Genomic DNA, 13,122 nt, shown 5'->3' with positions numbered 1-13,122 from the left:
CTCTCTCTCTCTCTCTCTCTCTCTCTCTCTGAGCAGCAGGTGCACCCCGAAACCAGTTTCAGCTGGACATGCTGTAAGCTATACTTTTTATTAAGTTACCATTGGCTAACACAGAAAACAAGCTTGCACAGTTCTCATCACCTCACTGTCACATTCTGACCAGGTAAAAGGGTCATTTGCCATAGTAGTATGGTCAGGGCGTGGCAGGGGGGTTGTTTTGGGGTTGGTTTGTTTCTAGGGGAATTGGTTCTAGTTTTCTGTTTCTATGTTTCATTTTGCATGTGTGGCCGAGTATGGTTTCCAATCAGAGGCAGGTGTCTTGCGTTGTCTCTGATTGGAAGCCATACTTAGGCAGCCTGTTTTCCTTTGGGTTTTGTGGGTGGTTGTTTTCCGTTTAGTTGTTGTTACCTGACGGAACTGTTGGTCGTGTTTGTTATTTTGTAAAGTGTTACTCATTAAAGATTTAAAGATGAGCACTGAACACGCTGCGCCTTGGTCTGTTCAATACGACGAGTGTGACACTCACACATTAAATTAACAGAGGATGGGTCCAATCGGGTCCAGTCGGTAAATACATTTTAATTTCAGATACCTGAGAACCGTGGCAATTATATCAGACCCGACCCAGATCTAAGACAAAACTTAGAATTTAGGACCCGCTCAGGTCCTGGGTCAGATCTCGTAATTTCAGGTTTGTTGGACCCGTGAAGACCTCTACTTCAAGCCACACTCACCATGCCCACCAAACAGAGCAAATGTAGGCTACCTAAAAGTCTGTTCAAGAAAGTTGAAGAACATTTTGGGGAAATGTGTCATTCAGTACAAGCCATTACGCAATGTTGCAAACGTTCAATGGAACTGAACACACCCCAGAACTGGCTTTCTCACAGTCGTTCTACAAACAAATTACCAAGCATGTATACTTCCTGAACTGTTAGAGTTAGACCAATCATTTTAAGTAATACAGAAATTATTGGTATTTCAGTTATGGTTGGGATATATTGACCAAATTATCAGGAAAGTTTTGGATGTCTTTTCCCTTGAAAATTCACAAGAAAAAAACAATTTCACACTTATTTCTTAAAAACAATATATCACAGAGAGGAATGCCCCCAGACCCCCATAGAAGGGTATTGCCACCGGATCCCATTGACCCTTAATCTGGTGATGTCACAAGGTGCCGCAAAATTGAAAGAGTGTAAGATCTCAGTGGCTTTTTTCTCAAGATTATTCAAATGCACAAAACTACTGAATGAAATATGCCAGTGAAGACTACCCAGAGTGGCTCCAACACGATGCAACTTCTCCTCACATCTGGTTAGCACTGTGTATGATAAGAGGGAGGAACTCCTAGAGCGCCTTTGAATATATTGTGGACCATCATGATGACTTTGATGAAGACACAGTTCACAGCGCAGATGGACACATTACACACATGACAAGCTTCAAGTTCTGCTTCCTGCTATCCACATTCAACTCCATCTTTGCGTACTCTGACATCCTGTTTAGGATATTTGCAGAATAAGGAAGTTTGACATGCATTTCTGCCTGTCCAGGATCGACAAATTCTACAGCACCATGGAGAGAGAGAAACGGAAACTATTCTATCTACGCGGACACTGTGCCTGAGACCGGGGATCCGAGTGGGTGGAGGGCACAGAGGCATGGAGAAGTCTGCGCCCGGTACCAACAGCTACACAGTGGAATCATCGACAACCGTCTCATTCAGCTGAAGAACAGGTTCAAGGACCACAAAAGGCTTATGTTTCTTGCCCTTATTGACCCACAGCAGTTCACCAGATATAGGGAAATCTTAGCCAACACTGCATTCTCAAGTCTCAAGGAAAGCTATGGGCCTCACGTTGATGTCTCGCGGCTCAAAACAGAACTCACAGTGATGTACTCCATGTCTGACTTCCATGTTAGGAGCCCGGCCGACTTCCTCCACTTTCTCCAGCAGAAGAGGCTGAATGAGAGTACTGGTGTTGACCATTCCCCTGTCTAATGCCTCAGTTGAAAGGACATTCTCCGCCCTGAAACAGATCATGACTTACTGCAGGAACACCACTGCACCGCTCTGACTGTCAGCCTTAGCTTTGATCTCAATGAAGAAAGTACCTCTGTCAGATATAAAATCAAAGGCCAAACTATATGACCCTGCCATTGCCCATTTCATAAAGAAGATTGCCCATTTCATTGCCCATTTCATAAAGAAGATTGCCCATTTCATTGCCCATTTCATAAAGAAGATTGCCCATTTCATTGCCCATTTCATAAAGGACTGGAAGATGGATTGTTGTTGTTGTTTAATACAGCTCACTTGCTGTTAGCTATCTCTTTGAAAAGAATGCATGTGAAACATTGTTGCATTTAAACTTTATATCCCCAGATATGCTACTTTATGTGCTGAACATGATATTACACCCATTTGCATACCGTAAATACCGTAGTATATAGTCAAACAAAATAAGGTTAGCAATTCAAACTTTACAGGAGCTTCTCATCTAAACCATATTGCACATAGTGTTGCACACTTGATTAATGCAATGATTCACAAATGTGTTGATATTTCCATTTTCAATTTGGCTAACAGAGAAAAAAAATACTGTCTACTGATATTAAGGTAATTCTTGCATGAGGATATGTGGTGTGGGAGAGCTATTGTCTTTGCACTCAGAGGAGGGTCCTCCGGAGGTAGTGTGGAGAAAATCTCTTCAAGGGAGATTTTAATCAAGATCCGTCTGTTGACACAAGAATCTCTCCTGGAACTTGTTAGTGTCATCAAAGTCGTGTAGTGTAAAGAGGTCCACATACGGTGGATAGAGCTATGTCAGTACTCACAGTCTCTCTAGTTTATAGAGTCCACTGAAGGCTTGACTGGAGATTGTCTGGATGCTGTTATTCTGTAGGAACCTGAGATGAGAAACAAACACACACACACACACACACACACACACACACACACACACACACACACACACACACACACACACACACACACACACACAACATCAACTCAAGCGCAGATATTCAACATTATTTCACCAGGTACCAGCAAATGTATCAATAGCACATTCTCATTCTAAAATAAAACACAGAGGTTGAGATTTCATGTGGTAAACAAACATGTTTCTAGCTTTAACACAACCCAGTACAGTGTAAAGCCCTGACCCAGTACATTGTTAAGCCCTGACCCAGTACAGTGTAAAGCCCTGACCCAGTACATTGTTAAGCCCTGACCCAGTACAGTGTAAAGCCCTGACCCAGTACAATGTAAAGCCCTGACCCAGTACATTGTAATGCCCTGAGCCAGTACAGTGATAAGCCCTGACCCAATACAGTGTAAAGCCCTGACCCAATACAGTGTAATGCCCAGACCCGGTACAGTGTAAAGCCCTGAGCCAGTACAGTGTAAAGCCCTGACCCAGTACAGTGTTAAGCCCTGACCCAGGCCTGACACAGCCCTGACCCAGTACAATGTAAAGCCCTGACCCAGTACAGTGTAAAGCCCTGACCCAGTACAGTGTAAAGCCCTGACCCAGTACAATGTAAAGCCCTGACCCAGTACATTGTTAAGCCCTGACCCAGTACATTGTTAAGCCCTGACCCAGTACAGTGTAAAGCCCTGACCCAGTACAGTGTAAAGCCCTGACCGAGGCCTGACACAGCCCTGACCCAGTACAATGTAAAGCCCTGACCCAGTACAGTGTAAAGCCCTGAGCCAGTACAGTGTAAAGCCCTGACCCAGTACAGTGTAAAGCCCTGACCCAGTACAGTGTTAAGCCCTGACCCAGTACAGTGTTTAGCCCTGACCCAGTACAGTGTTAAGCCCTGACCCAGGCCTGACACAGCCCTGACCCAGTACAATGTAAAGCCCTGACCCAGTACAGTGTAAAGCCCTGACCCAGTACAGTGTTAAGCCCTGACCGAGGCCTGACACAGCCCTGACCCAGTACAATGTAAAGCCCTGACCCAGTACAGTGTAAAGCCCTGACCCAGTACAATGTTAAGCCCTGACCCAGTACAGTGTAAAGCCCTGACCCAGTACAGTGTAAAGCCCTGACCCACTACAGTGTAAAGCCCTGACCCAGTACAGTGTTAAGCCCTGACCCCTGACCCAGGCCTGACACAGCCCTGACCCCTGATCCAGTACAATGACCCAGAGGCCCAGCAGACGATCTAGTAGAACAATGGTCCACTCTGGGTCAGTCTCGGTCCTTGTGTCAACTCAGTCTCAGTCTCTGTCTCTGTGTCAGTCTCAGTTTCTGCCTCCGTGTCAGTCTCAGTCTCAGTCTCTCTGCCTCAGTCTTTGTGTCAGCCTCAGTCTCAGTCTCTCTGCCTCAGTCTTTGTGTTAGTCTCCATTTCTTTCTCTGTGTCTGTCTCTGTGTTTGACACCGGGTCAGTCTCTGTGTCGGTCTCTGTGCCTGTCTAGGTCTCTGTGCCTGTCTAGGTCTCTGTGTCTGTCTAGGTCTCTGTGCCAGTCTCTGTGTCGGTCTCTGTGTCTGTCTAGGTCTCTGTGCCTGTCTAGGTCTCTGTGCCTGTCTAGGTCTCTGTGTCTGTCTAGGTCTCTGTGTCTGTCTAGGTCTCTGTGTCTGTCTAGGTCTCTGTGCCTGTCTAGGTCTCTGTGTCGGTCTCTGTGTCTGTCTAGGTCTCTGTGCCTGTCTAGGTCTCTGTGTCTGTCTAGGTCTCTGTGCCTGTCTAGGTCTCTGTGCCTGTCTAGGTCTCTGTGCCTGTCTAGGTCTCTGTGTCTGTCTAGGTCTCTGTGCCAGTCTCTGTGTCGGTCTCTGTGTCTGTCTAGGTCTCTGTGTCTGTCTAGGTCTCTGTGTCTGTCTAGGTCTCTGTGTCTGTCTAGGTCTCTGTGCCTGTCTAGGTCTCTGTGCCTGTCTAGGTCTCTGTGCCTGTCTAGGTCTCTGTGCCTGTCTAGGTCTCTGTGTCTGTCTAGGTCTCTGTGCCTGTCTAGGTCTCTGTGCCTGTCTAGGTCTCTGTACCTGTCTAGGTCTCTGTGCCTGTCTAGGTCTCTGTATCTGTCTAGGTCTCTGTGTCTGTCTAGGTCTCTGTGTCTGTCTAGGTCTCTGTGCCTGTCTAGGTCTCTGTGTCTGTCTAGGTCTCTGTGTCTGTCTAGGTCTCTGTGCCTGTCTAGGTCTCTGTGCCTGTCTAGGTCTCTGTGTCTGTCTAGGTCTCTGTGTCTGTCTAGGTCTCTGTGTCTGTCTAGGTCTCTGTGTCTGTCTAGGTCTCTGTGCCTGTCTAGGTCTCTGTGCCTGTCTAGGTCTCTGTGTCTGTCTAGGTCTCTGTGTCTGTCTAGGTCTCTGTGTCAATCTCGGTCTCGATCTCGCTATCGGTCAATGCAGTGAAGTTATACTGAAGATAAGAAGTGATATGAATAAATGAATAAACAATTAACAAAGTGTGTGTGTGTGTCTGTATGTTTTATTATTTTAGAAAAAATATATATTTAAACTTCACTTAACTTGGCAGTTAAGAACAAATTCTTATTTACAATGACAGTCTACCAAAAGGTAAAAAGGGGGGTACTACCTCCAAATAGAGAGAGGCAGGCCCTGATGATGTTAAGAGTGATTAAGTCCAGAGAGACAGAGAGATGGATTCTGATCACAATACATCATCTCTGTGTCAGTCTAAGTCTCTGTGTCAGTCTCTGGGTCAAACTCAGTCTCTGTGTCAATTCAGTCTCAGTCTCTGTCTCTGTGTCTGTGTATGTGTCTGTCTACGTCTCTTTGTCTCTTAGTCTCCATGTCAGTCTCAGTCTCAGCCTCTGTGTCAGTCTATGTGTCAGTCTCAGTCTCTGGGTCTGTCTCCGTCTCTGGGTCTGTCTCAGTCTCTCGGTCTGTCTCCGTCTCTGGGTCTGTCTCAGTCTCTGGGTCTGTCTCAGTCTCGGTCTCTGGGTCAGTCTTGGTCTCTGGGTCAGTCTCGGTCTCTGGGTCAGTCTCAGTCTCTGTGTCTGTCTCTGGGTCTGTCTCTGGGTCTGTCTCTGTCTTTGGGTCAGTCTCGGTCTCTGTGTCAGTCTCTGTCTCTGTGTCAGTCTCTGGGTCTGTCTCTGTTTCTTTGTCTCTGTTTCTCTGTCTCTGTGTCAGACTCCATGTCAGTCTCAGTCTCTGTGTCTGTCTCTGTTTCTTTGTCTCTGTTTCTCTGTCTCTGTTTCTCTGTCTCTGTTTCTCTGTCTCTGTTTCTCTGTCTCTGTTTCTCTGTCTCTGTTTCTCTGTCTCTGTCTCTGTTTCTCTGTCTCTGTCTCTGTTTCTCTGTCTCTGTTTCTCTGTCTCTGTTTCTCTGTCTCTGTTTCTCTGTCTCTGTTTCTCAGTCTCTTTGTCAGTCTCTGTGTCGGTCTCTGTGTCAGTCTCTGTGTCTGTCTCTGTGTCTGTCTCTGTGTCTGTCTCTGTGTCTGTCTCTGTCACTCTAGGTCTCTGTGTCAGTCTAGGTCTCTATGCCGTCTCCCTGTCAGTCTCGGTCTCTGTGTCAGTCTCTGGGTCAGTCTCAGTCTCTGGGTCTGTCTCCGTCTCTGGGTCTGTCTCAGTCTCTCGGTCTGTCTCCGTCTCTGGGTCTGTCTCAGTCTCTGGGTCTGTCTCAGTCTCGGTCTCTGGGTCAGTCTTGGTCTCTGGGTCAGTCTCGGTCTCTGGGTCAGTCTCAGTCTCTGTGTCTGTCTCTGGGTCTGTCTCTGGGTCTGTCTCTGTCTTTGGGTCAGTCTCGGTCTCTGTGTCAGTCTCTGTCTCTGTGTCAGTCTCTGGGTCTGTCTCTGTTTCTTTGTCTCTGTTTCTCTGTCTCTGTGTCAGACTCCATGTCAGTCTCAGTCTCTGTGTCTGTCTCTGTTTCTTTGTCTCTGTTTCTCTGTCTCTGTTTCTCTGTCTCTGTTTCTCTGTCTCTGTTTCTCTGTCTCTGTTTCTCTGTCTCTGTTTCTCTGTCTCTGTCTCTGTTTCTCTGTCTCTGTCTCTGTTTCTCTGTCTCTGTTTCTCTGTCTCTGTTTCTCTGTCTCTGTTTCTCTGTCTCTGTTTCTCAGTCTCTTTGTCAGTCTCTGTGTCGGTCTCTGTGTCAGTCTCTGTGTCTGTCTCTGTGTCTGTCTCTGTGTCTGTCTCTGTGTCTGTCTCTGTGTCTGTGTCAGTCTCAGTCTCTCTGTCTCCGTGTCAGTCTCTGTGTCTGTCTCTGTGTCTGTCTCTGTGTCTGTCTCTGTGTCTGTCTCAGTCTCTGTGTCTGTCTCTGTGTCTGTCTGTGTGTCGGTCTCTGTGTCGGTCTCAGCGTCTGTCTCTGTGTCAGACTCCATGTCAGTCTCAGTCTCTGTGTCAGTCTCGATCTCGATCTCGGTCTCTGCAGTGAAGTTATACTGTAGATAAGAATTGATATGAATAAATTAATAAACAATTCAAGTGTGTGTGTGTGTGTAAAAAATATTTAACCTTTATTTAAATAGGCAGTTAAGAACAAATTCTTATTTACAATGACAGTCTACCAAAAGGCCTCCTGCCGGGACGGAGGCTGGGATTAAAAACAAACATATAGGACAAAACACACATCACGACAGGAGAGACACCACAACACTACTTCAAATCTTCAAATAGAGAGAGACAGGCCCTGATGATGTTCAGAGTGATTAAGTCCAGAGAGACTTAATAAATAACTGATGATGATTAATGAATGACACTTGAGTAAAAGAAGAATAAAACAATTTATTCATTTTACCCCGTTTTCTTTCCCGAATTTCAGGATTAAGAGCTTGTCTCTTCGCTGCAACTCCCCAACGGGCTCGGGAGAGGCGAAGTTCGAGTCCACGAAAAAAATATGACTCGGAAACCACGCTTCTTAACACCCACTCCCTTAACCCAGAATCCCGCTGCACCAATGCGTCGGAGGAAACACCGTTCAACTGACAACCGGAGTCAGCCTGCAGGCGTCCGCCCCGTCATAAGAAACCGCTAGAGTACAATGAGCCAAGTAAAGCCCCCCCCAGCCAAACCCAGACCTATTGTGAGCCACCCTATGGGACTCCCGGTCATAAATGACACAGCCCAGAATTGAACCCCAGGCTGTAGTGACGCCACAACACTGCAATGCAGGGCCTTAGACCACCGCGCCACTCGGGAGTTCCATAACTTCCACTTTGATCACAGAGTGAACACAGACTCTGACCCTATGTTTCAGGAAGCCACGTCTACATGACCGCACTAGTGTGTGTGTTGTGTGTGTGTGTGTGTGTGTGTGTGTGTGTGTGTGTGTGTGTGTGTGTGTGTGTGTGTGTGTCACAGAGAATGAGAGAGATACACATCAGAGAGAGACCTCTACATGACCGTGAAAGTGTGTGTGTGTTTATGCGTGGGCGCCTCTTTCATCGTGTTTCACAGTCACACTGTGTCTTTTGTACTCTTATCCTCTTTTGCCTCCTTAAAGCTGCAATATGTAACTTTTTGGGCTACCCGACTAAATTCACAGGGAAATGTGAGTTATAGATCTGTCCTTCTCATTGAAAGCAAGTCTAAGAAGCGGGAGAGTTGTTTTATGTGCACTATCTATGCTTCCGGGTTCTTAAGTTTAGTTTTTGTGTCTTTTACTTTTTGTTTAGATTCAAACAGTTGAAAATACATTTTTTGGGGTTATGGAAAATATATTTCACAGCAGTTTAGATGGTAAAATGGTTCTCTACACTATATTTTCTTGTTTTGTAACATAAACAAAAATTAGGCAAACTATTAGAATTTTAATAACGAGGAAATGTTGGAGTAATTTCTGCATAGTGCATCTTTAATATACTGTTCTGTGTGTGTGTCTCTGTGTGTGTGTGTGTGTCTCTGTGTGTGTGTGTGTGTGTGTACCCCATAATGACATCACAATACCCCATAATGACATCACAATACCCCATAATGACATCACAATACCCCATAATGACAATGCAAAGCTAGAAATGTTAACAAATGTATTAAAAATAAAAACCAGAAATACCTTATTTACATAAGTGATCAGACCCTTTGCTATGGGACTCCAAGTTGAGCTCAGGTGCATCCTGTTTCCATTGATCATCCTTGAGGTGTTTCTACAACTTGATTGGAGTCCACCTGTGGTAAATTCAATTGATTGGACATGATTTGGAAAGGCACACACCTGTCTATATAAGGTCCCACAGTTGACAGTGCATGTCAGAGCAAAAACCAAGCCATTTGGGTCGAAGGAATTGTTCGTAGAGCTCCAAGACATTGAAGGTTCCCAAGAACACAGTGGCCTCCATCATTCTTAAATGGAAGAAATATGGAACCAACAAGACTCTTCCTAGAGCTGGCTGCCCGGCCAAACTGAGCAATCGGGGGAGAAGGGCCTTGTGGAGATGGGAGAACCTTCTAGAAGGACAACCATCTCTGCACCACCCACTCCTCATTAAAAGGCACATGACAGCCCGCTTGGAGTTTGCCAAAAGGCATCTGAAGGACTCTCAGACCATGATGATCAGATCTGATGAAACCAAGATTGAACTCTTTGGCCTGAATGCCAAGAATCATGTCTGGAGGAAACCTGGCAACATCCCTACGGTGAAGCATGGCAGTGGCAGCATCATGCTGTGGGGATGTTTTTCAGCAGCAGGGCCTGGGAGACTAGTCAGGATCGAGGGAAAGATCCTTGATGAAAACCTGCTCTAGAGCGCTCAGGATGTCAGACTGGGGCAAAGGTTCACCTTCCAACAGGACAGCGACCCTGAGCACACAGCCAAGACAACGCAGGAGTCGTTTCGGGACAAGTCTGTGAATGTCCTTGAGTGGCCCAGCCAGAGCCCGGACCTGAACCCGATCGAACATCTCTGGAGATACCTGAAAATAGCTGTGCAGCAACACTTCCCATCCAACCTGACAGAGCTTGAGAGCATCTACAGGGGTAAATGGGAAAAACTCCCCAAATACAGGTGTGCCACGCTTATAGCGTCATACCCAAGAAGACTAGAGGCTGTAATTGCTGCCAAAGGTGCTTCAACAAAGTACTGAGTAAAGGGTCTGAATACTTATGTAAATGTAATTTTTCCAAAAATGTTTTTTTGCTTGGTCATTATGGGGTATTGTGTGTAGATTGTAAAGTTTTTTTCATTTTTTAAAATCAATTTTAGAATAAGTCTGTAACGTAACACAATGTGGAAAAAGTCAAGGGGTCTGAATACTTTCCGCATGCAGTGTATCTTCCACCTCTGTTATGAATATGGATGAGAAGAGATTACATATCAGACAGTATCTGGATCCGAGGGTCTATTTATAGGTTAAGGGGTGTGAGGGGCGAGACTTATACACACACACTTTTCTTGTGTCTTAAAAATAGTTATGTTCTAATACAAGGACAAAGTGTAGAAAAAACTGTTTATATTGGCAGACGATTTATACTCACTATTAAAACAATAAACAGTTATGAGAATAACAGTATGAGAATGAGTGAAATAGTCAAAGATTAAACAATATGTTTAAGTAATCTAAGATTAAACAATTAAATAATCTAACATGCTGACCAAACCGGACGCGCATGTTGATTTTGTACCCCCACACCAGATACAATCATATCAAAACAAACTCTGAACCAATTATATTAATTTGGGGACAGGTCGAAAAGCATTAAACATTTATGGCAATTTAGCTAGCTAGCTTGCTGTTGTTAGATCATTTGTCCTGGGATATAAACATTGGGTTGTTATTTTATCTGAAATGCACAAGGTCCTCTACCTCCTTCCTCAGGCTTCTTTTTTACTTCTTTTGACTTTAAATGGCAGTTGGCAACCAAATCTACCGTGTGTTACTACAACCGACTGGACTTCAGTTCATCTTTCAGTCACCCACGTGGGTATATGCTCCTAAACACCAATGAGGAGATGGGAGAGGCTGGACTTGCAGCACGTTGAGCGTCACAAATAGAAGCTATTTCTATTTTAGCGCCTGGCCACACAGTCGCTCCCTGAGGTGCGCGAGCAGTCTGGGTGCAATGATTGAATAACATGTTTGTGTAAATCATTTTGCAACACTCGCGCACGCGACGTGAGCGGTGTGGTCAGCATGTAAGATTAAACAATAAGACGAAATAGTCGTACATTAAACAATAAAATTAAGAAGAACTAGTTAAATAGGAGTCGCACAGTGTGTATGTGCATGTGCGTGTGCGTGTGTGTGCGTGTGTGTGTGCGTGTGTGTGTGTGTGTGTGTGTGTGTGATTGATTGATAGTAGCTATATTAAATAGTGAGTCTCTCCCTGAGAGAGGTCAGTGTTATTACAGATCACCTCACTATATGACAGGTTAGTGTAGAAAATATGAAACCATTTCTCTTTCCCAGACTAACAGATAGCACCTGGGGCCTGAATGGGAACATGTGTTTGGATGGACCGCCACAGAAAGGAAGAAACAATGGTATTTTTATTTCGTTTGAACTTTATCTAATCCAAGAAGTTCCACTGAAGGGCAGGTACATTTCAGTATGGGTAACAAGGGGTTTGGGGTAAAATGCTAAAAGTATCTTTGTTTTAGATTTAAATAGTTTTAGGCTAATGACATGCGGAGACAGAAAAAACTTTGCATATGACTTGGGCACTGTGTTTTGCGCAATGTGACATGCCTAAATGTTAACCTTTAGTTGAAGCCTATTCATCAAACTGTCCCCTTTTCTTTTTATGTCAGAAGGTCCAGCACCATCCTCAGACAATTGCTTTAATTTTGGTCAAATTCTAATTTCTGGATAAGACTTCAAATAGTGGATAAAATCTGGCTATGTGACATGTATGGAAGAGTATTATGGTCCATGAGAGGAGAAAAAATTAATTAACGGCAATGGCTGTGGCTTGATTTCATTGGTTGATTTAGATACAGTGCCTTGCAAAAGTATTCATCCCCCTTGGCATTTTTCCTATTTTGTTGCATTACAACCTGTAATTTAAATAGATTTTTATTTGGATTTCATGTAATGGACATACACAAAATAGTCCAAATTGGTGAAATGAAATGAAAAAAATAACTTGTTTAAAAAAAATTTCAAAAAATTTAAAACGGAAAAGTGGTGCAAGCATATGTATTTACCTCCTTTGCTATGAAGCCCCTAAATTAGATCTGGTGCAATCATTTACCTTCAGGAGTCGCTTAATTAGTTAAATAAAGTCCACCTGTGTGCAATCTAAATATCACATGGTCTCAGTATATATACACCTGTTCTGAAGGCCCCAGAGTCTGCAACACCACCAAGCAAAAGCAAACGGCACCATGAATAACAAGGAGCTCTCCAAACAGGTCAGGGACAAAGTTGTGGAGAAGTACAGATCAGGCTTGGGTTATAAAAAAATATCTGAAACTTTGAACATCCCATGGAGCACCATTAAATCCATTATTAAAAAATGGAAAGAATATGGCACCACAACAAACCTGCCAAGAGAGGGCCGCCCACCAAAACTCATGGACCAGGAAAGGAGGGCACTTTTTTATATATTTTTTTATTTCACCTTTATTTAACCAGGTAGGCTAGTTGAGAACAAGTCCTTTATTTAACCAGGTAGGCTAGTTGAGAACAAGTCCTTTATTTAACCAGGTAGGCTAGTTGAGAACAAGTTCTCATTTGCAACTGCGACCTGGCCAAGATAAAGAAAAGAAGTTCGACACATACAACACAGAGTTACACATGGAATAAACAAAAATACAATCAATAATACAGCAGAAAAATCTATATACAGCATGTGTAAATGAGGTAGGATAAGAGAGGTAAGGCAATAAATAGGCCATGGTGGCAAAGTAATTACAATATAGCAATTAAACACTGGAATGGTAAGGTGTGCAGAAGAATGTGCAAGTTGAGATACTAGGGTGCAAAGGAGCAAGATAAATAAATAAATAAATACAGTATGGGGATGAGGTAGATTGGATGGGCTATTTACAGACCAAACTAATCTGCACTAATCAGAGAGGCAACAAAGAGACCAAAGATAACCCTGAAGGAGCTGCAAAGCTTCACAGCGGAGATTGGAGTATCTGTCCATAGGACCACTTTAAGTCGTACACTCCACAGAGCTGGCCTTTACAGAAGAGTGGCCAGAAAAAGCCATTGCTTAAAGAAAAGAATAAGAAAACACATTTGGTGTTTGCCAAAAGGCATGTGGGAGACTCCTCAAACATATGGAAGAAG

General features: G+C 44.2%; 1 protein-coding gene across 3 annotated transcripts in view; it reads right to left on the bottom strand.

Annotated features, from left to right (window-relative positions):
- The window catches only part of LOC115204619 (relaxin receptor 2-like), a 190,960-nt gene that overhangs the window by 104,949 nt on the left and 72,889 nt on the right, over positions 1-13,122 (bottom strand). For all 3 annotated transcript variants that reach the window (XM_029770288.1, XM_029770286.1, XM_029770287.1), the window contains exon 6: positions 2,842-2,913. In XM_029770288.1, the coding sequence (XP_029626148.1) occupies positions 2,842-2,913 (72 nt within the window). The remainder of the gene's footprint in view (positions 1-2,841; positions 2,914-13,122) is intronic.

The sequence above is a fragment of the Salmo trutta genome, chromosome 12, assembly GCF_901001165.1.
Source record: "Salmo trutta chromosome 12, fSalTru1.1, whole genome shotgun sequence".
NCBI lineage: Eukaryota > Metazoa > Chordata > Actinopteri > Salmoniformes > Salmonidae > Salmo > Salmo trutta.
This window is presented reverse-complemented; position numbering and strand designations above follow the sequence as displayed.